We start from the raw sequence: 22662 nt of genomic DNA, 5'->3' as shown, positions 1-22662 counted from the left end.
GTAAATTAATCCTTTGCTTTCGGACAATGTCAAAGAGTCGGCTCACTAACTGAATCACTCTACCCTACGCGCTCGTGCGACGTGTTGCACGAGCTTCGCGCTCTGTTCTGGCCGCATGACTCACTGCACGTACGCTGTCCTGGAACGCGCGCGCGTCACACCGAGCCCACCAATGGCAGCGCGCGGAGCCGCGGGAGGGTATTATGTAATCCTATACAACACATCCACGCAGCGTTTTACAGCACCCTGCCTGTTTGTTGTGCACCAGAGATGCACGTATACCTACAATGTTCTGCCAAATCGAGCATTTAAACAAACTTTAAATGTATCAGCTGCAGACAGGATGTAGTGCACCACAGAACACTCCTGCATGCACCGAGCAATGCACACAAAAGCGTGCTGAGCAAACTCAACACAGCTGAATACACACACGTTTACATTTAGATTTTCTATGTATCTTGCTGTTTGATCCAGTTTTGTTTGATTGAATTGCTGCAATACACACAGCACTTTATTCTGCATCTTGCAAATATTGTACAAGCAATATGTCCTGTATGATTGTGATTGAAGTGTGGTTAAAAATAAGGGACCTTACATTCATTGCATTGCCATTCCAAAATAACAGTTTGCTGAGTAAGCAAGGTGCAGAGATGCAGATAGAAGTGTGCATTGAGTTGCTGCAATACATACATTTATTCAGCATTCAGCTTGCGAACAATGTGTTAACATTACATAGATGTTTGATTGTGGTTGTGGTGCAGATTAAATATGTTTGTCAGTGAGCTGCTACAACATACAAGTTTGTTCTGCATCTTGTTTACTAATATAAATATTGGGCAAACAGGATGTTAATCGCAATTGTGGTTTAAATCAAGAAACATTTATTTGCATTGCATTCCAATTCCATAAATATAAGTGTGTGCACTGCCACCTAAATAGAACACGTGCATCATACACACAGTAAAGCCTGCCATAAACACACACTCTGGGTTAACTGTGAAAGTATCTGCACGTCTTTGCATTAAATAAATGTTGCCCATTGTGTCCCCAGCTCTTGCCTTCCTCCACTCCGGCGTAAACAAGTTGGATTTGTAGGGCGTGTGTCTTGGAAAACAGTGATCAGCCAATCGGCGCTGAACTGCGCACCACATGGTCAAGCTGTTTACTACAGAAGCTGGAAGGGGCGCAGTGAAAACCCGGTGCGGATCGGAGCGCACCATCAGGAATATTACACGACTTACATCGCTTTAATTCGCTTTACAATATTAAAAATCCACATTAAAATACATTTTCAAGAGTATTTATCGTCGTGCACGATTGGAAACGTGTGTAAATTGTGTGATAGTGTCTGTAAAAGAGCTATAAAAGTGTGCGCTACAGTATATAATCCAGTCCGGGTTTTGTATTTTCACATAGCAGCACTTGGTGGGCTTTGAAAAGAGCATTTTCAAGTTACAGCCGGTCAGAGCAAGCTGTGTGCAAAAGGGGGTGTGTGGGTGACTGCAAAGGTAGGTGCGCAGTGTTCATTGAAAGTTTGGCTATATGTTTGAATTTTAGAGTTGTTTTATTAATTGAATTCAGTGGAATGGCTCGTAGGATAGGATATATTTATGTTGCATTAGTGTTTTATTTAAAAAAAGATTACTTTTACAGCTTAATTGAGAATAGAGAGTGTGTGCAATGAAATTCTTATCTAGTTACTTTGCCGGCTATTACGTAGATTACGTAGATAATCCTCCACAAACACACGTGCTATAGAGATTATATATGTATAAGTGTATAATATGTATACAGATAGATAATTGTATAAACAAGTTTTAATCCTAGAGGGAAATCCAAACATTGCGGTGAGCCCAATATAAAGAAATGGCAACATAGAGCATAAAAAAAGAATTAATTAATTAATATCATTAAATTTGTACTTATGTATAAAAAAAAAGCTAAATTTAATTAGCTTAAAAATATATTTATATTTTATATATTTATATTTTTAACTATACGTCACGTTAGAATGTGTTAGCTGAATATATAGCTTTTTATCTTATTTAGCTTTTTGTATCTTGTGTACACATTGTTACATTGCTATATCATTACAGTAATAGAATCACATTGTATTCCTGCTGTTTTTGCCACTTCTGTATCTTGGTCTACTGGTACAATATGTGCATTTGTAAAAAAAAAAAAAATGAGGGAAAAGAAAGTTAGGTCAGTTTAACACTTTTCTATTCAACTTAGCATAGATAGGAGTGTGTGTGTTAGATTGCATTAGATTGTACATGGAATTACCTTGCTGGAGTGGCTATAGACTGTGTAAAATCCTGCTTAAATAAAAACACAGGCTCGTGAGCAGAGGGGGGTGTAACTCTTAGTCTCCTGAATGAATGCTGAGCTGCTAAAACAGAGGCTCATCATATAGTTCACACCATACAGGACCATACAGGAGCACTATGGTGCTTTTCTACCGGTTTTTTATATATATATGATTTCTGATATAAATATAGAGGATTTTAATGGCTTACTCTGCTCTGCCGCTTGAAGTGGACTGATGTCGTCATCAGACTCATCACCCCCCTCCCCCTCCCATACTAGCTGTGTGTGCATGTGCTCACATGGGCCAAACACTTCCCCCATTTAACTCCTCATTCACTAGAGCTAACTGGGGTGGTGCTTTATGTCCAATCTGCTCTCTTCATGCTTAAAAAGAATAGGTCAGTAAACATGAGTGAAAAGCAATATACAGCTCTGGAAAAAAATGAGAGACCACATAAAAATGACGTGCTTCTTTGATTTTACCAAATTAAAAACCTCTGTAATATAATCAAGAGGAAGATAGATGATCACAAGCCACCAAACCAAGCTGAACGGCTTGAATGTTTGCACCAGGAGTAAAGGATTAAAGTTATTCAAAAGCAGTGTGCAATACTGGTGGAGGAGGAGAATATGCCAAGATGCATGACATGTTATTTCATCCATTTCTCATTTTCTGCAAATAAATGCTCTAAATGACAATATTTTTATTTTTATTTCTCTGTGTTTTTTAGAAGAAAACTATGTTCATTTTACTCAGACATATGCCTATAAAAAGGAAAATCTTTAAATGGCCTCTAAATTTTGTCCAGAGCTGTATATAAAAAGTACAGATATAAAAAATGAATAAATGAGAACTAAATTGAATTTTGCTATTTCTTTACATCAATAAATCTATCCACCCATTTATCTGTATACATAATATACAAATTACCCAAAATGCAGCCAATCAGAGTTGTGACTGTAGACTGTAGCTCAAACAAAGTGAAGGATTAGCTTAGCAGCTCATTTTCAACCCAATGCCCTGCTCCCAACACTCCTGATCCAGCTAATCAGCTCACTAACAGGAGTAAAAGTGCCCATTATTGAGTAAAAGTGCCCATTATTGAGTAAATGGGTGTGCTTTAAAGCAGGACAAGCACAGACATGTGCAGGACAGTAGGCCTCAAGGACAGGGGTTGAGAAAAACTTCTGGTCAATCTTACCCAAAATCCTTAATTCAGGCCTTAAATCTTTAGCACACAACTACATTCAACTGAATCAACCAAACCGATCATCTATGTTGGGAATAGTTTGGAAACAATAGGTGCAAATCTAAAGCAATCATGTGCTGTTGAGGCTGTTGATGAATGAGGCCTGGTTGGAAATGACTGCATTCAGCCTGTAGTGACATGGCCCACATGCATCTAACACCTCTTAGTGCTTTAGAGAAGTGCGTCAGTTGTATGATGTATGATGGTGTAACTGTAATATAGGCTTTTAGTGGTGAGAAGTTTTGGATGTCCTCGTTTTCTCAGTTTCTGAATCTGCTGAGTCTGCAGGATTTGGTAGGGAAGTCCTCAAATATGAGGTTAAAGGGTTATGTTGCAGATGGCTGAAAGTGAAGCAGACAATAGAGGGTTTTAGATACACAAAAACAACATAATTAGTCCTGATTGAATTAATGTTGTGATATATATCCTAGTCTAATAATGTTTGAGGACACCTGTTTTAAGGAAACATATATATTCACCTACATTTAACTGCTCCCTTTGCTGATACAGATGTTCAAATCTACTGACTATTGGAGTAAAAATAGTGTAATAATGTTAGATATAGGTAGATATAATCTGCCTTGAGGAATATGTTACATTGCACATCCTGTGATGTGATTATACTGCTTCTGCACGTTGCGATAACTCCATCACTGGTTCACAGGAGGTTTGGAGAGGAAATAAATTGGCTGCAAATGTCGCTACACATTCTAAAGAAACCATGATTCAGCAAGTGTCCTAATACTTTTGTATTCTCTCTCTTTCTATCTCTATGTGTGACGTGACGTACTCCCGCACGACATTATGTTTTGCTATCGTGGAACGTTTAATTCTACTGTGAGTCAGCTTTAACTGGAACAAGGGAAACCTAAAACCAGTTTGTTAATGGTGCTGGTAATGGAACTGATGGTGAATGGTGAATGTTACAGATTTACCACAAGTTCCTTTAAACTGTAATGGCGTTTGAAGGTTCTGGCTTGGCCAGAGCTGCAACCGAAGTGCAGAATACAGGCTCTAATGGTGTCATCCTCGGGCGGTTTAGAGCGGTTTCATCTGCCGAACTGATGAGTCACAGTCTCGCGCTCAGTCTTTGGGATTTTGCATCATTTAGCATCATCTTGTCTAAATACTTGCTCAGTGAGGGACTGCAGGCCTGATTGCTGTGCTCAGCTCCTGCAGGTCAGGCTGTAATGAGAGGCGAGGGAGGGAGTTGTGTACGTGTAGATTTAGATGAGGTGATTTTGAGCAGTGGATCAGCTGATCACCTGCTTTAGATCCCAGCGGAGAGAAATGACTCAATGGAGAGGAGGCTCAATGGACAGTAGGCTTAATGGAGAGTAGGCTTAATGGGGAGGAGGCTCATTGAAGATTCAAAGAAGAAGTGGTAGTAGTGTATAAAGGTGTTATCTATCGTTAGTTTTATGATACAGTAGTAGAATAACCAATAAAATCTAATTTAAAAGAAATCATACAATTAAATTCAGCCTCAAAAAACACCCTGAGTGGCCTGCAAATGTGTAAAAATGAATAAAAGCCAGAATATGTCAGTGTTGCCTCAATGAATGACTGTACAAATAAGGTGTGGCTGAAAATAGCCTTATTTTTTTTGTTTGTTAGAGCTTTAAAAGTTTAAAGCTTTAAACCCACAGATTTTTGCTGACTCCACTCTCAGCTCAAATACTAAATGAAAAATGCTAAAAAAAACACTGGGTGATGTATGGGTTTAGGGGTGGGGCATGAGGGAGGGGAGATCTGATTGGCTGAGTTTCAGCAGCAGCAGCATTGTGCCTCTGATAGCGATGAGACCCAGATGGTTGGATAGACTGATCTGCAACCTGTGATGTGTCTGTGTACCAAAGTACACAGAAACATCACAGTTAACCCCCTAGAAGGTGCTGTAGAGGCAAAAATTACCACAATAAAAGTGTTTTAAAGGATAAAAACATACGATGTTCTATGATCTTCAACTCCCAGATTGAACAGCACCATCATTCCAGAGAACACCACTCCAGATAGTCCTGTTATATTGGCAATATTTGTCTATATGGGCTAGCCAAGCTGTGTTTGTGTGCATTTCCACATCTGTTTCAGCAATAAGTGCAACTTAAAGTTTCTGAATGCGACTGTTTTTATTAAAATCTGTTTTTTTTTCCTCTTTTCACAGCCTTTTCTATCCGTCCTTTGATTAGTGCAGCTAATCTCCTGTGGGAGTGAAGATACAAGGTGCTAGTGACCACCATGGTACCCAAGAGCAGGTTAGGGAAGCGCTCTCCTCTGGGAGCTCTGGTGGATGTGGGAACAAATGGAGAGGGTGATGGAGGTCCTGTGGTCTATGGGATTGGGACGGGAACCCACGGCCTTCAAAGGGTTAAACTGTATCCAGGACAGAGGGTGAGTAGGGCTCACTGTTGTAAATCCATCTGGTGTAAACCGGAATCTCACATATACACTGTCTTCATGTAATGATGGCCCTCTGACCACGTTACCTCATGCTGTCTGTCTGTCTGTCTGACTCAGGTGTTTGTGCATTGTGGTGGACAAGAGTGTGGAGGCATTGTCGAGCAGCACAACCATGTGGACAACGAGGTGTCTATCTTCATACCGCAGCTCAATCATCACGTCCACCGTAAACTGGAGGACGTGTGGATGACCTCCACGGCCAGACCCCCTCACTCAGTCTCCTCCTCCATTGATGTGCCAAAGAGGTACAAAAAATAACTTGTCTACTGCCTTTGTTGTTTATTAGGGGTACAAGCACCAACGCACCAATGGAATCATGGTACAAACAACAGAAAGAATGAATAAATAGATTAATTATTTAATAAAAACACTGTTTATTGATATACTGGCTCATTCACATTAATGGCCAGTTTTAATTAAACGCATTAGGCAACATTGAGGTGAGCAGAATTATTAAAGTTATCTATACACTGTATATTGAATGATAAGTGGATAAAATAATTGTCAAAACAAAACTGTAGTTAAGATATGTTCCCAAAATGCAGAATTTGACAGTGATGCCTTAAATGAGAACAGTAAAAATGAGCTGTGGTTGAAAAGTGCCTTGTTTTAATATTTAAAAAGCTTATCCTTTTGCTTTATTAGAGTAATACAAATTTATTAACGCACAATATATATAACAAAAGCTGTGCATTACAGTGGTTAAATATTTTATCTAAAGCTTTAGATGGAATTAAACATGCTAGTCTCTGTATAAAGATCAGATATGGTCAATATTTCAATCAATCAATCAACCTTTATTTTCACTCTGTAGTATACATTGAGAGTAACCCTCATTTTCAGTGCAGCCAAACATTAACAACTTAAAGGGACTGAAAAAAACATTTACTTTAATCAGGTGAGATAAAATAAAGATCTTCATAAACAAAACAATAAAAAATAAACAGCAAGAGCTTTAGAAAAACAAGCTTTGTCAAGCTAAGATTTAATAATAAAAAAAGTATAAGAAGGTTATTTTTTGCACATTGTTCAGAATGAATGTTGCTTGTAAGATTGAACGGAGCTTAAAAATATGGCGAAATTAATAATACGTTTTTTTGTGCTTGAATGGTTTGGACTCCCTTGAAAATAAATGTAAAATAACTAATAATTTGCACGTTTAAGAGCTGAAAATGGAGCTGTTTCTTACTATTTTGGCACATGTACAAAAAAAAAACCTGAAATATTTTTTTCTCATTTTTTAGGTTGTTGTTATATAAGAAACCCCCAAAAAATCAAAACAAAAAAAAAGAATAATAATAAACAGTAATTGTGAGCCTTCTCTATTATTAGGGGTCCAAGGACCCGAGGAACTTACATTTGCGTGAATAAGCTTCTTCTCATGCCTCTGCTGTTTTTTACCTGCTGCAGGAGTCCGGTAGCGGTGGACATGGATGAAATCATGGCAGCTATGGTCCTCACCAGCCTTTCCTGCAGCCCAATGATCCAAAGCCCGATTCAGGGTGAATCAGGACCAGGTTAGCCCCCCACAGAATCATTCCACACTGATTAATCTCAGCGATACACAGACACTCGTTTTCTAATGTTCCTTTATTACACTGTGATGACAGCCTCCAGTGGGACTGACTGTGGTAGCAGTGAAGTGTCTGATGGAGGTTACTGGAGCTGTGACCATGGTAACAACAGCCCAGCCCCCTCTCCCCCTATTGAAGAGTCGGATAGGGCCCAGGTTCCTCCTGTTGATGAGGGACTGGAGATGGAGATGGAGATGGAGAATGTTCTGTTTGATGAACCAGCGCCGAGGAAACGCAAGGTGAGCTTAGAGCTTAGAACCTGGGAGATGGTTTCCCTGCTCCTCTAGATTGCTATGGACACATTCTGTTCTAGATGTGATTTTGTTTGGTACTCAGTTGTGCTTCTATCTGCTTTGTTTGTACAGAACTCTGTGAAGGTGGCGTACAGATGCCTGTGGCCAAAGTGTGGCAAAATACTGACCTCCATCGTTGGCATTAAACGCCACGTTCGAACGCTTCATCTGGGGTAAGTAACAAGTAACACTGTAATATACACAGCTCTGGAAAAAATACGAGACTACTTAAAAAAGATTTTACCAAATTAAAAACCTCTGGAATATAATCAAGAAGAAAATGGATGATCACAAGCCATCAAACCACCAAGCTGAACTGCTTGAATTTTTGCACCAGAAGTGTAAAGCATAAAGTTATCTAAAAGCAGTGTGTAAGACTGGTGGAGGAGAACATGATGCCAAGATGCATGAAAACTGTGATTAAAAACCAGGGTTATTCCACCAAATATTGATTTCTGAACTCATAAAACTTTATGAATATGAACTTGTTTTCTTTGCATAATTTGAGGTCTGAAAGCTCTGCATCTTTTTGTTATTTCTATATATTATAGTGTGTGTATGTAAATGATATACTATATGTCATTTGTTTGTGGCCAGCCTTCTAATGAATGCATCCAGCTGCTGTAAGTTGGATCCCTTGCTGACACAGATGTGCAAATGCACACACTTATACAGTTTGACTAGTCCCTATACAGAAGTACTTCCAATACAATATAACACTCAAGAGCAGAGTCATTTAGAGTCATTCAGAGTCATTTTGTAGCATTTCTATTGGACCATTGATTATAAAGTGGCAGCTAAGATAAAGATTATATCAATGTTTATGGCATATGTCCTTTCTTCTCCGATATATTGTGACAAGTCTGCGTGCCTGATTAACAACCTCAATCCTGTCAGGCGAGGATTACAGCAGTCTATTTCAGTCTACTCTTCCTTGTGTACGCCCTTATTTATGACTTTCTCCTGCTGATCCAGTTTAAGGATTGGGATTAAGATCTGATTGCGATCAATACGAGTGTCCCAGGGCCCTATTTTACACTCTGTGGAAGGCTTGTCACGATGCTCATTGCTATCTTACTATACCAACAATCTTTCTGTTTCGTGGTTTAAATAGCAATGATGCTTGTGAATATATATTTACGCTGATGGGTGTGGTGGTCTGGAAGTGAGGTGTGTTTAGGTGTATAATTTCTGGTGTATTGCTATCTTGGCAACAGAAAACACAGATGCTCCACTGACTGAATACATCCTAGACAGACATCAACAGTCGAACATTCATTGCTATCTTGGCAGTGCAGGCGCTCAGCAAGCATATATCCCAACTTTTTACACAAACATGGACACACAGCAGTGCACAAACCCAACTTTTGTGTAAAAGTCTTGCTCAAAAACCTGCACAGCTTGAACGAGCAGTGCAATTTCCTCTGCTGAGAAATGCGTAAATGCTGCACTGTTAAAATATCAATCCACCAAAGTCAGAGCGTACCTGGCTCTTAAAGGGAATGATGAGCAAGAGACACTCTGATTGGTTTATTTCCTGTTCTGCTCCAAATTTACAACAACCATGATTAATTAAAAGATTTTAAGCATTTTGAGCTGCAGAAATCATACTTTTCCCATCGTTATGATAGCAAAGACACAATGACACGCTTCCTGAATCAAGCTGCACAGTGCATGGTTGATGACTCGCCTATATTCACACCTAAATTGGGCCTCAAATGTTTAAAGTTTAAAAAAGTGTTAAAATGGACTGAAGCAGATAGAAATAACCTTAAATGGCTGGGGATACAGAAAACGTAAATGGTGCCCTGATTTATTTTATTATTATCTTTTCTTCACCACTTTTCTCCAACTCACCATCGCATTTTTTTCTGTTTGAATAGAAAACAAAATGGCGAACAGGAGCGCTCACAAAGGGAAGAAGACTTCTACTACACTGAGATCTATCAGGACGTGGAGCAAACAGCACTTCCAGCTGCCTGTGGTGCACCGCGCTCCCTTTGCGGCTCCCCTTCCAGCCCCACCCAGCTGAGATCCTCCCCTCCCACACCAGACACACTCCAGCCCAGCCCGCTCAGCCGGTCTGCCCCCGGCAGCGTGTGGCTGGTCCACTCCGAGCACTCGTACCAGGTAGGAAGTTTGAGATTTTTGCCAGGTTAATGATTACCAATCTCCAATCTCTCTCCACACCCGAGAACCCTCACAGCGGGCTCAGCGGTGGAGACTCTGTGTATCTCCAGCTGCACCGCGTCTCGCTGTGAACCGAAGCTTTTCAGTTGCTCTCAGTTTGTCTGAATCAGTGTGATAAGGCATGCTTGACCTGGATTCTGAATCCGTCTTGTTTGTTGTACAGGCTTCCCCACCAGTCCAGTTAACACAGTGCAAACCTGTGCCCGTGCCCGCCTCCTCGCGCTGGACCCCTCCCCTCACTGCCCACCAGAGCAAACAGGTTAGCGGCTTTCTTATTGTTAGACCTGTCACAATAATCACATTATCACTTTATCTACAATTACAGGCCTGTCACCATGATTACATAATCATCTGATCACAATTGATTGAGCTCACTGACCACATGCTTGAGAATAACAGATGCAACGAGTTGTCCCCCTGTCACAGGGGGACGTAGGGCCCTCGCATATCAGCGCAAATCGTACCGGACCAAATCGCGAAACCGGTGAAAGTAATTTTGAAGTCTTATTGAGTGTGCAAATTTTCAAGAGTTTTCTTTCCTGTTAAACATGTGAAATATCCATTTAAAAGTACAGGTGGCGCTATAGAACTGGTAAAACATATGTATTTAAAATTTTAATTCTAGATCAAACAACAACCTCAGATGAGCAGGCTGGTCAAATTTTCTGAGCTTTTCTCCGTTATAACTTCCTCAAAAGGCCTAGCATTACCTAGGAGTAAACCTCCTGTTTTGATGTGGCGTCTCAAAAATTCAACCATTTCCTCCTCCTTTGAGATATTGACTATTCCTTCACAATTTATCATCAGATATGTTCTTTGTTTATTTTTACCAAATACCAAGAGAATTCAACAAATTAGCTAGGAGTAGTTTGACAACATACGCAAAAAATGTGTGTAAAATTCAGATATTTCAAAATGGCTGACTTCCTGTTGGGCGGAGTCAGTCCTACCAATACTGAAAACGTGTCTACTGATGTCCCTTGTGTTTTTGCCAAGTTTCAGGAATTTTCAATCATCTGTGTTCTGACCGTGTCATGGTTTCACTTTGGTTAAGTGTTGCGTCTCTAGTAAATCAATTGTCCGCCATTACGTCACCGTTTTAGCGATCAACTATTCCTTTGGCAATTTTCATCAAATGTGTCTGATGTTCATTCACAGCTAATTTAGAGGTAATCTGACAAAGACTTTAAGAGCAGTTTAAATGAGTTTGTGAAAAAAGTGTAAAAATATTACAAATTCCAATATGGCCGACTTCTTGTTGGGCGGAGCTAATACAAGCCAACTGCAAATATGTGCAGAGTCAAAGTATCTACGCCCCTACCAAAATTTGGAATCATATTGTCTATGTTTCTGCCAAAAATCGAGAATATTGGAGAATTTTTGAGAAGGCCACGGCTCTTTTATTAGCCCAACCAAATAGGGGGCGCTGTAGAGTCATCTAGCTACACACAACAATAATGACAATATATTTTTAAATCATTTCGAGGCCTTATTGAATCTGCCAATTGTCAAGAGGCTGAGCGCTTTCCATAAATGTCATATAAAATTGGTGGCGCTAGAGAGCTGATGAAAAACAAAGGTGCAAAATTCGAGTTGACTATCAAAGTACATCCTGAGCCAAATAAGCTGTTCAAGTTTTATGAGTTTTCGAAGATCATAACCCCTCCAAAACCCAGCGGGAAACTTTTTATTTTGCGACTTCCTGCCAAAATGGCCGACTTCCTGTTAGGCGGAGTCAAATAAATCCAAGTGATTCTTCATAGGTATAATGAGGTCAATGAGCATACCAAAGTTGGTGCACATTGGACAAACTTTATCCCGGCCACTGGCAACGTTTGGGGGCGCTATAGAGCTCCTGATCAACGCCCAAGCCCAGGAACCATGAAATGTTAAAATTTTCACCGGCTTTGACGTCTGTGCCAAAATACATGAGTTTTCGTTTTAAAAATAAAAATATTAATAATAAACGGACCAAAAACAATAGGGCTTTGCACCTCCGGTGCTCGGGCCCTAAATATAATCTGTATAGTTATTTTATTTCGTTTAAACACTTTAGTTTAATTCGATTTTTTGTTCATTTTAAGAATTTGGATGTTATTCAAAAGCTTATGGACATATACAACTCAAGGTACCACTTTAAAATATACCTTTAGGGTTTATAAATGGTTTACAATTAGTTTATTAATAGTTACTAATTAGGTGGTAAATGCCTTTAAAATCATTAATAATCAGTTATAACACATATGTAGAAAGGGCAACAATGACCTGTTGTTTGCCATATAGTGAACCCACAGCCATCTATACTGTTGCTCTTTCTACGTTATGTGTTATAACTGATTATTAATGATTTTAAGGCATTTACAACCTAATTAGTAACCATTAATAAACTAGTTGTAATCCATTTATAAACCCTTTATAAAGGTAGTCTTATTTTAAAGTGGTACCCAACTCAAAATAAGAGACACCTTAAACATTGATTTTACCAAATTGAAAACCTTTGGAATATAAACCTGGGGTGGCAAGAAGTTATCCAAAAGCAGTGTGTAAGACTGGTGGAGGAGAACATGATGCCAAGATGCATGAAAACTGTGATTAAAAAACAGGGTTATTCCACTAAATATTGATTTCTAAACTCTTAAAACTTTATAAATATGAACTTGATTTTTTTTTGCATTATTTGAGGTCTGAAAGCTCTGCGTCTTTTTTTGTTGTTATTTCAGCCATTTCTCATTTTCTGCAAATAAATGCTCTAAATGACAATATTTTTATTTGGAATTTGGGAGAAATGTTGTATGTAGTTTATAGAATAAAACAACAATGTTCATTTTACTCAAACATAAACCTGTAAATAGCAAAATCAGAGAAACTAATTCAGAAACTGATTCAGAAACTCTTTTTTTTAAGAGTTTTTTAAGGGTATTTTAAAACAATTCTTTGCTATTATATTATCATTGCTTTATATCAGTGGCATAAAATGCTCATAACATGACAATAAAATAATTTACTGCAATCATTTCCAATACAGTATATCGTCCAGATTAAACTAGTCATTGTGAGAGGCGAAATCAGTGTGTGTGTGTGTGTGTTTTGATTAGTAGAGAAATGCTCGGGGTGAATGTGGTGTACGTGTGGGAGTGTACGTGCATGACGGACGGTTCAGACGTGACTCACAGACTCATTCACACTGGACGTGCTGACTTTTTGCAGTGTGTTATGGTGTACTGATGATGTTCTGATGATGTTCAGCTGTTGTATTTGTATGTTATAAAGCTGCACAGAGCTATTTGATAGTGTTTTAATCAGTATATTCAGGCATTATTATGAATTAAACTTATATTTCTGTGTAAAATCTCAAAGGCACAGAATTATAGCATTGATTTCTGAACTGAAAATATCAGCAGAATGTTTGTTTGGCTTTGTTCCTGAGCCACATGGGTTCATGTGATACAGCAGCACCACCTAGTGGACAGATGTGTGAATCTCAGCCTCGTGGCTTCTCTTTGTCTGATCACATGACCACTGTGTACATACTGCTCCAGGTCCAGGGTACATACTGTTCTGTACTGTACATACTGTACCAGCCCATTCATCCCCACCTCCATACCTCCATATACATTACACACTGCTATTCACTGCTCCTTTACAGCATACCAAAGCAAGTTTCTGAATCAGTTTCTCTGATTTTGCTATTTATAGGTTTATGTTTGAGTAAAAAAAAAAGAACATTGTTGTTTTATTCTATAAACTACAGTCAAATAATGCAAAGAAAACAAGTTCATATTCATAAAGTTGTAAGAGTCCAGAAATCAATATTTGGTGGAATAATCCTGGTTTTTAATCACAGTTTTCATGCATCTTGGCATGTTCTCCTCCACCAGTCTTACACACTGCTTTTGGATAACTTTATGCCTTTACTCCTGGTGCAGAAATTCAAGCAGTTCAGTTTGGTTTGGTGGCTTTTGATCATACATCTTCTTCTTGATTATATTTTGGAGGTTTTCAATTAGGTAATACCAAAGAAACCCATCATTTTTTAATGTGGTATATATATAGTATATATATATATATATGTAGTGCATCTAAAAAAAATAGAATATCATTGAAAAGTGACTTTATTTCATTAATTCAGTTCAAAATGTGAATTATTACACACAGAGTGATCTATTTTAAGTGTTAATTTCTTTTATTGTTAATGATTATGGCTTACAGCCAATGAAACCCAAAAATCAGTGTCTAAGAAAATTAGAACATTCTATAAGACCAATTGGTACTTTTAACAGTATGGGCAGTGTGTCAAGTCCCCATGTCCTGCTGGAAAATGAAATCTGCGTCTCTCTCTCTCTCTCTCTCTCTCTCTCTCTCTCTCTCTATATATATATATATATATATATCACTACAAAAACAAATAACAAATTTATAAATAATTTTCCTAATGGATATATATTAAATTATCGGAAATCACCTATTGAATATAGCAATATATACAAGTTATATATATATACTAAATTATTGTCCAGCCTTTGCCAACTGAATAAAACTTCCTGGAGTAGATATACACAGACTATCTATACATTAGCGTCTATATGCCTAAGGCCAGGCTTGGGCTGTACTAAGGGGTATAGCAGAAGAACTGTGTTCTCTGGAATGATGGTGCTCCATCCAGTACTTTGGTGATTTATAGATTGGGGAGATGGATGCAGTCAATCATTTGTCACTGAATGCAATCAGATCCTCATAGGAATGCTTCAGTAGTAGATCTAGTAGAAAGCCAATTAGAATTCCCTGGAGAGTAGAGACAGTTACTCCAACAAAAACAGGATTGATTGATTGATTGATTGATTGATTTTTTCATTGTACTCCCCTGTGTCATGTTTTGTGATACTGAAGACATTCTCTCTCCCTCTTTGTCTTTTTCCAGGGAACACCGTTCCGCCGTCGCTCCGTCAGTGTAGGAGAGCAGTGGCTCCAGAACCAGAGCGCCCCCTCCAGGCCTCACCCTGCCAGCGTCTCACCGCCCAGAAACCACTGCATCACACGGTATGAGACCATACTCATGCTTTCTGATTCTGATTATTTGCTGTTGGAGACCCTGAGCATTTGATTTTTTATGTATTAGTTATATTAGTATATATTTTTTTTGGTATGTGGTGAATGGTGGGACAATAGAAAGTCTCTAAAATGTTTAGGGACATTGACTGTTTCTTTTTTTCCAATGTTTGGACATTATTTGAATCTGAAAGTTATGTCAAAGTTACTGTAAATGGATCAAATTTAAAATAAAATTTAATTTATATTTTTTCCCCTTCATTCGCAAAGTTGCTAGTTTTGAGATTGATGTGATTTAAGTGTCATTTATACATATTGGACATAACCTCGATACTTCTTGCTGACCTTTTTATAGGCCATTGTGTTTAGTAAGCTAGAACAGCCTATTATCACAATTTTTTTTTTCTGTTAAATTTTTTTTATCATAAAACCTTTTTAAAATATATTTTATATTAAAGCTAAAACAATACATTCCAATTTAAATGTCTAAATATTCATAATAATTGAATAGTTTTTTTGCTGTTTAAAAGTAATGCATTATTGTAAATGCCTTTATTATTGTTAGGATACTGTATTGTAATTATATCACTGGCAAAAAATGGTCTTATGATTATAACATTATTGTTTTTGGCAATTACTATTTTTTGAGTAAAACAGCTCACAGATCACTTAAAAATAAAGAGTTTCTTCTTCTGATTTTATCAAATTGAAAACCTCTGAAATTTAATCAAGAGGAAGATGGATGATCACAAACCATCAAACCAAACTGAACTGCTTGAATTTTTGCACCAGGAGTGAGTAGCATGAAGTTATCCAAAAGCAGTGTGTAAGACTGGTGGAGGAGAACATGATACCAAGATGCATGAACGCTGTGATTAAAAACCAGGGTTATTCCACCAAATATTGATTTCTGAGCTCTTAAAACTTTATGAATATGAACTTGTTTTATTTGCATTATTTGAGGTCTGAAAGCTCTGCATCTCATTTGTTATTTTAGCAAATAAATGCTTTAAATGCCAATATTTTTATTTATGATTTTAATTTTACTCACTATAAATACAAAGTCAGAGAAACTGATTTAGAAACTGAAGTGGTCTGTTAATTTTTTCCAGAGCTGTACATTGTCCTAAAGTAATTGGTTATTTTGACAGACCTGGTGATGGTTTAGTATTATAGTGTCAGTCATCAAATCATCATGAGGTAAACCTCTCTTTCTCTCCTGTGTTACGTTAACAGGAGGATTCGCGGGGAGGCGAAGAAGTGTCGGAAGGTTTACGGCATCGAGCACCGGGACCAGTGGTGCACGGCCTGCCGCTGGAAAAAAGCCTGCCAGAGGTTTCTGGACTGAAGGTCTTTCCTCCCACACAGACTGCTGTGATTTAAAAGCTGGAACTTTTTGCTGGAGGCCAACCAGACAAGCACCTTTTTTATTTTTGTACTTTTTTTAATGATCTGTAAGGTGCTCTGCGTGTTGAGAAATCTCATCGGTGCTGGCAGAGTGGAAGATCGGACTGATTCTGCCCCCCTCACACCCGCTCACGCCTCCCTTGGTCTTCCAGGGTCATTCATCATTATGAAGTATGACCTTTGTTTTCAGCCTGTGCTGATTTTCAGTAAACAATAGGCATATTTTTTGTACAGTCTCTGATTAAGCTCCTGCCGTTTACCATGCGCAGAGGAGAGGTGGGTGAGCGTCATTCCAGGAGACTTGAGTTCGTTGCTCTGAGATTAAGGGAGAGAGAGAGAGAGAGACAGAGAGCTTTATGGAAAATTTACTTTTCAGGGGAGAAAGAAAAAGAAAAAAAAACGGCAGCTTAACGTTTTTGCGTAAATGCTTTAAAAGCGTACAGTCCTTTATGTTTATGTATGCCATGTATACAGGCAAACACGCTGTTCTGTAGATGATTCTGAGCGATGAAATATGTTTAAAAAGAGCAAAAATGTTTTTTTGGGGGTTTTTTTGTGTTACAATGTTCAAAACTACAATATTAAAAAAATAAAGCTTCTACATTGGGGTTATTTGAGTGATGCCATAGAGCTGTAGTTCTCATGGTGTGGTCCTGGAGATTCACAACCCTGTTCATTTATTCATTTATTAGTTTATTCATTTACTCTTCTTTTATTATGTACAAAAATGTAAAAAAAATACAAAAAAAGGAATAATCACTGCCCACATATTGTACTTTAATGCAATTATTTACATTGGCACAAATGATAAGCAATGCTATTCCACTATATTACGGAGGTACTAAAATTGTGGATGACTACAGTAAATGAGAGATTTAGCGTTGGTGTAAATGGCTGTAAATGGTGTAAAAAGCCCCTTAATTTCTACATGACGTCTTTTCTTTATCGTTCCAAATGGAATTTGTCTATTGACTATAATATTGACTATAATACCTTTACAATTTCTAATAGTAATGCTACATTTTGTCTGCATTCATTTTTTCATTGATGTGGAACTAGCACCTTTCTGGTCTGGAAACCTAATTTTGAACTGGTTTGTTGCGTTTCCACTAACAAAAGTAGGTTCCAGAACCAGGAACGTTTATGCGCAGTGGGAACAGAAGAATACTAGGTTCTTTTGGTGGAAAAGCGCTAATAGTGTCCACAAATACTAACTAAATGAATGCAGAGTACAGAACAGAAAGCTCTGGGTGTGTCCCAATTCCATACTATTTACTAATACTATCTAGTATTAGTGATTATGACATTTGCAGTAAAGATAAAAGTGAAAAAGACTCAAATGATAGACTCTATTATCCCACATTAGAACTGCAACTAGTGATTATTTTGGTAGTCGACTAACCTAATCATAATATTTTTCATTGGTTTATTAGTCAATTAGTCGATGATTATTTCTGCCCACACTCTAAATCACTTTAAAATGAAGGAATCTGAAGCTGAACTTAGGATTTGAATGCCTTTTAAATCTTAAGAAGATGTTTAGATGTGGACAGTACTGATATTTTAGAGAGTAAATAGGGAAACTTTGTTAATTATAATATAGACTAATCTTTGCAGCCCTATACAACAATGTAGTAGGAATGCTTAGGGAAGGAGATACTATTTAGATCTGGATTAATATTAGAAAAACATTATTAAAAACAATGATGATTGTTTGAATAGCATGGGTTTATAACGTCCTGTTAGTACAAAATGGGGTAGTTTATTAATATTTTACTGTACTAATCTGCTGAACCTGCACTATATAGCTTATTTGATTTATTTTTTATTTTAGTTCAAATTTTTCCCATTTTTTCCCAAGAAAGCGCACAGATGCCTTCTGCTGATCCACATCACCCTTTAGAGTGATGAGGGGAAAGAGCGCCATCTACTGTACCCAGAGAGCAAGAGAGCAAGGCCAATTGTGCTCTCTCTGAGCTCTGGCAGCTGATGGCAAGCTGCATGACTGGGATTTGAAACAGCGATCTCCCAATCATATATAGTGTATACATAGTTAATATTGTATAAATAGCTTTTGTCTAATTATAGTATTAGTGTATAGAATTCAATTGGGACACAGCCCGAGTTTTCCCAGTCCCCAACACCTACTAATCCCACCAATCAGCTCATTAACATCACATTATTGAGTTAACATGAGTGTGTTAAAGCAGGAAAAGCACTAAAATGTGCAGAGCAGTGGCTCTCCAGGACCAGGCTTGAGAAACAGTGCCATTGAGGACCCATTTTCGTACCTTTTTGTAAAAAGATATTTTTTTATGGAGCCAAAAATATTTGTTTGCTCCAAAAAAATATGGCATCACTCAGAAAATTCTTGGTAGCTGCTTTATTATGCTGAGAGTTCATGACTGCATACAGTACGCATCACATCTCGTGTCTTATTTTTGTGGTCAAATTTTGTTGGTAAAATCAAGGTTTCCAGCAATCTAGATCAAAGGAACAGAAACATGCAACAGATTCATTTTTTAAAGACAGGTTTATAAAAATGTGACCAATCCTTGTGTTTTTAAACTTTAAACCTGCCTGACAACCCAATAATCAAAGAATCCCAGATTTCTGTGCATACTGGAGAGTAAATCATGTATTATAGTCATGTTTTTATTGTATGCTTAAGCTTCTTATTGGATCGAACGCTTCGTTTTCCTTCACTCCTTTATAATCTTGACGCTACACCACTTTTCTTATGTAAAGCTCTGCAGCCTTAAACAGACCTTCGCTAGTATAGGTGTGTATGTATCTATCCTAGTAGCTCCTCATAGGATCACTTTGTTACAATTTTTATTAATTTCATTTCTTGTTAATATTCTAATAGCAAAAATGCATATTAAGAGAATCTCAGAGCCTCTTAACATGTTGGGTCCAAGTATTTGATAATGGTCTATCTTTGTAAGCTTCTCCAGCTCTTCCTCCTCCTCCTCTTCTTAATCATCATTATCATTATCATCATGTGTTTGTAATGTGTTGCTTTGTTTCTAGTAAAAGCCATTAAAAGCAGCAGCATCAGCATCAAGGGGGGGGGGGTTGTAGGGGGGCGTATAGGCTTGTACAGTCAGTATAATTCCCGAAGTGCTGCGGTGGGTCAGCCCCGAAGCTCAGCCGTTACGGAACTCACTGTGTACGATACCAATGATCTGTTAAACGATGGGAGATCTGAGGACGTTCAGCGATGAACGGAACACATTGTGGATTAAAGAGTTAAAGAGTGGTGAAGGATATCAATAAGAGGCGATACAGATAAAGAAGAAGAGTTTGCCTGTACAATATTTTCAGTTGCATGGAATTACTCTGGAATTTCTTTTCATTAAACCTGTTTTGAATATTCATATTTGAAATATGAATGTCATTTTGATGTTTTAATACACTTTCTATGTAAATCAAAACCTCTGCTGTGTGGTCTGTTGTGTTTTCCTATTTTTTTTCCCTTAGAGGAGTTTCTAGGAGTGCTTACTTTTATGCTTATAACACATTTACATTCACATTCATCCAGTACTGAACCACTACTGAAGATACAGTGAGGAACATAAGTATTTAAACAGCCTGCGATTTTGCAAGTTCTCCTACTTACAGTAACAATCATGGAGGGGTCTGAAACTTAAGACATAATTTAAAAAAATCCAGAAATCACAATGTATGATTTAAAAAAAATAATAATAATTTATTTGTGTGTTACTGCTGCAAATACGTATTTGAACACCTACAAATCAGCAAAAATTCTGGCCCTCAAAGATTTGTTTGTCTGCCTCTAAAAAGTCCACCTCCACAAAGTAAAACCTGACAAGTTAACTAAACTCTAAAATGATATGAGGAAACCGATTGCCTTAAACCATTTAAGTTTAATAACTCAAACAATTTGAGCATAAATTATTTTCTAAAAATTATTTTCTAATTCACATACATGAGCTGTAGAGGGAACAGTATTGAGAGCACAGCCAATAGAAAGTTAGCAGCTCAGAAAAAATGATGCTTGTTCTTACAGCCTACAACACAGGCCAAGCAGTTATTCATGATATATGAGCTATAAGTTTACCTAAGGTAGCCCGGGGGGGCTCACTACACACTGATGGTGAGTGTTAGTTAGAAAATGGAGGACAGACCCAATATGCAAATATATTTTGCCAGAAGCCAATGGAAAGGAAGCTGTTAATAGCAACAGATATGTATATAATAGTTGTGCCAACTCGTTACAATTAAATATGTCTAACTTGCTATCAGACATGCATTACACAAACTTTACACCAAATTTGACTTAATATTTTACACAACTCCAGCAAATCAAGTTGAGCTAACCCTTTCAAATATTACAGTAAAATAAATAGGCTGTAGTTATAAAAACGTCCTATCAAACAGCATCAGCTCACTTCATTTGAGGAAACTGATTGCCTTAAATTATTTAAGTTACACTAACTCAAATCAAACACTTGAAACAAACACTTTTTTTAAAGAGCAGCTATAAATGCAGTTACGTTAACTTAATTAGTTCAGTAAGAAATGCAGTTAGGTGTTACAGTGCACGCCACTTATTATTGTAAATTAGAAGCACCTGTTTGAGGTCGTTAGCTGCGTAAAGACACCTGTCCTCCCCACACAATGAGTAAGACTCCAACTACTAACATGGCCAAAAGACCAAAGAGCTGTCTAAAGACACCAGAGACAAAATTGTAGACCTTCACATGGCTAGAAAGAGTTACGGGGCAATTGCCAAGAAACTCAGTGAAAAAAGATCAACTGTTGAAGCAATTATTAGAAAATGGAGGAAGCTAGACATGACTGTCAATCTCGTGGCGTATTGATGATTCTAAGAAAGGTGAAGAATCAGCCCAGAACTACATGGGAGGAGCTGCTCAATGACCTGTAGAGAGCTGCACCACGGTTTCCAAGGTTACTGTGGGATAAATACACTAAGGTTCCCACATGTCCACACCCGTCTTAAGTTTGCCCATGACCATTTGGATGATCCAGAGGAGCCATGGGAGAAAGATCTGTGGTCAGATAAGACCAAAATAGAACTTTTTGGTCTTAATAACTCCACTCGCCGTGTTTGGAGGACGAAGGGTGAAGAGTACCATCCCTACTGTGAAGCATGGGGGTGGAAGCATCATGCTTTGCGTCTGTTTTTCTGCACATCGGACAAGACAACTGCACTGTGTTAAGAAGAGGATTACCGGGGACATGTATTGCAACAACCCCAACAACCTTACCTCAGTTAGAGCACTGAAGATGGGTCAGGGCTGGGTCTTCCAACATGACAATGACCCAAAGCACACAGCCAGGATAACCAAGGAGTGGCTCTGTAAGAAGCATATCAAGGTTCTGGAGTGGCCTAACCAGTCTCCAGACCTGAACCCTATAGAAAAACTTTGGAGGGAGCTCAAACTCTGTGTTTCTCAGCGACAGCCCAGAAACCTGGTTGATCTGGAGAAGATCTGTGTGGAGGAATGAGCCAAAAATCCCTGCTGCAGTGTTGCAGTGCAAACCTGCTGAAAAACTACAGGAAACTACAGCTTTGACCTCTGTAACTGCAAACAAAGGCTACTGTATCAAATATTAACATTCATTTTCACAGGTATTCAAATACTTATTTGCAGCAGTAACACAAATAAATTATTACAAAAATCATACATTGTAATTTCCAGATTTTATTTTTTTAGATTATGTCCCTCACAGTGGACATGCATCTAAGATGAAATTTTAAGACCCCTCCATGGTTTCTAAGTGGGAGAACTTGCAAAGTTGCAGGCTGTTCAAATACTCCTCAATAATCCTCACTGTAGAAGTTCACAATTTCACCTTTAGAATAGAACCGTATCATTATAGGTATTACACAAATTTTCACTACTCTCTGAACATCTCTTTAAGGTACATTACATAAATTAATTGGCTCTAGTATTACAAGTGCATCCCATCAAAAACTAATCCTAAAAGCTTTTAAAGCCGCCCAGCTGTGACCTAATAACTGAATAATTAAATAAGTGTGATGTGTGAAGTGTGATGGTCTAATTAAACACTGTTTAATGCCATCAGTCACGACTGACTGATTGAACAGGATTCACTCATCCGTCCTCATCGCGCTGGGAA

At 38.0% G+C, this 22662-nt stretch overlaps 1 protein-coding gene across 2 annotated transcripts; it reads left to right on the top strand.

Annotated features, from left to right (window-relative positions):
* The first annotated feature begins 1417 nt into the window (after positions 1-1417).
* znf395a (zinc finger protein 395a) lies at positions 1418-19967 on the top strand. Of its 2 annotated transcripts, none has more exons than XM_022673219.2 (10): positions 1418-1508; positions 5725-5951; positions 6078-6265; positions 7431-7537; positions 7631-7833; positions 7960-8060; positions 9771-10017; positions 10241-10336; positions 14996-15114; positions 16360-19967. In XM_022673219.2, exons 2-10 carry the CDS (start codon positions 5799-5801, stop codon positions 16469-16471), a joined length of 1326 nt encoding a protein of 441 aa, XP_022528940.2. In that variant the 5' UTR covers positions 1418-1508; positions 5725-5798; the 3' UTR covers positions 16472-19967. The 2 variants fall into 2 exon arrangements, with proteins under 2 accessions (XP_022528940.2, XP_022528941.2); XM_022673220.2 differs by having other exon boundaries at positions 1446-1512.
* The last annotated feature ends 2695 nt before the right edge of the window (positions 19968-22662 follow it).

Source organism: Astyanax mexicanus, chromosome 14 (genome assembly GCF_023375975.1).
Source record: "Astyanax mexicanus isolate ESR-SI-001 chromosome 14, AstMex3_surface, whole genome shotgun sequence".
NCBI classification, from domain to species: domain Eukaryota; kingdom Metazoa; phylum Chordata; class Actinopteri; order Characiformes; family Acestrorhamphidae; genus Astyanax; species Astyanax mexicanus.
This window is presented reverse-complemented; position numbering and strand designations above follow the sequence as displayed.

Coding starts and splice junctions, on each gene's coding strand:
- znf395a (XM_022673219.2), top strand. CDS start 5,799: ATGGTACCCAAGAGCAGGTTAGGGAAGCGCTCTCCTCTGGGAGCTCTG. Junction 6,266..7,430: donor TCCATTGATGTGCCAAAGAG/GTACAAAAAATA, acceptor TACCTGCTGCAG/GAGTCCGGTAGCGGTGGACA. Junction 15,115..16,359: donor AGAAACCACTGCATCACACG/GTATGAGACCAT, acceptor TTACGTTAACAG/GAGGATTCGCGGGGAGGCGA.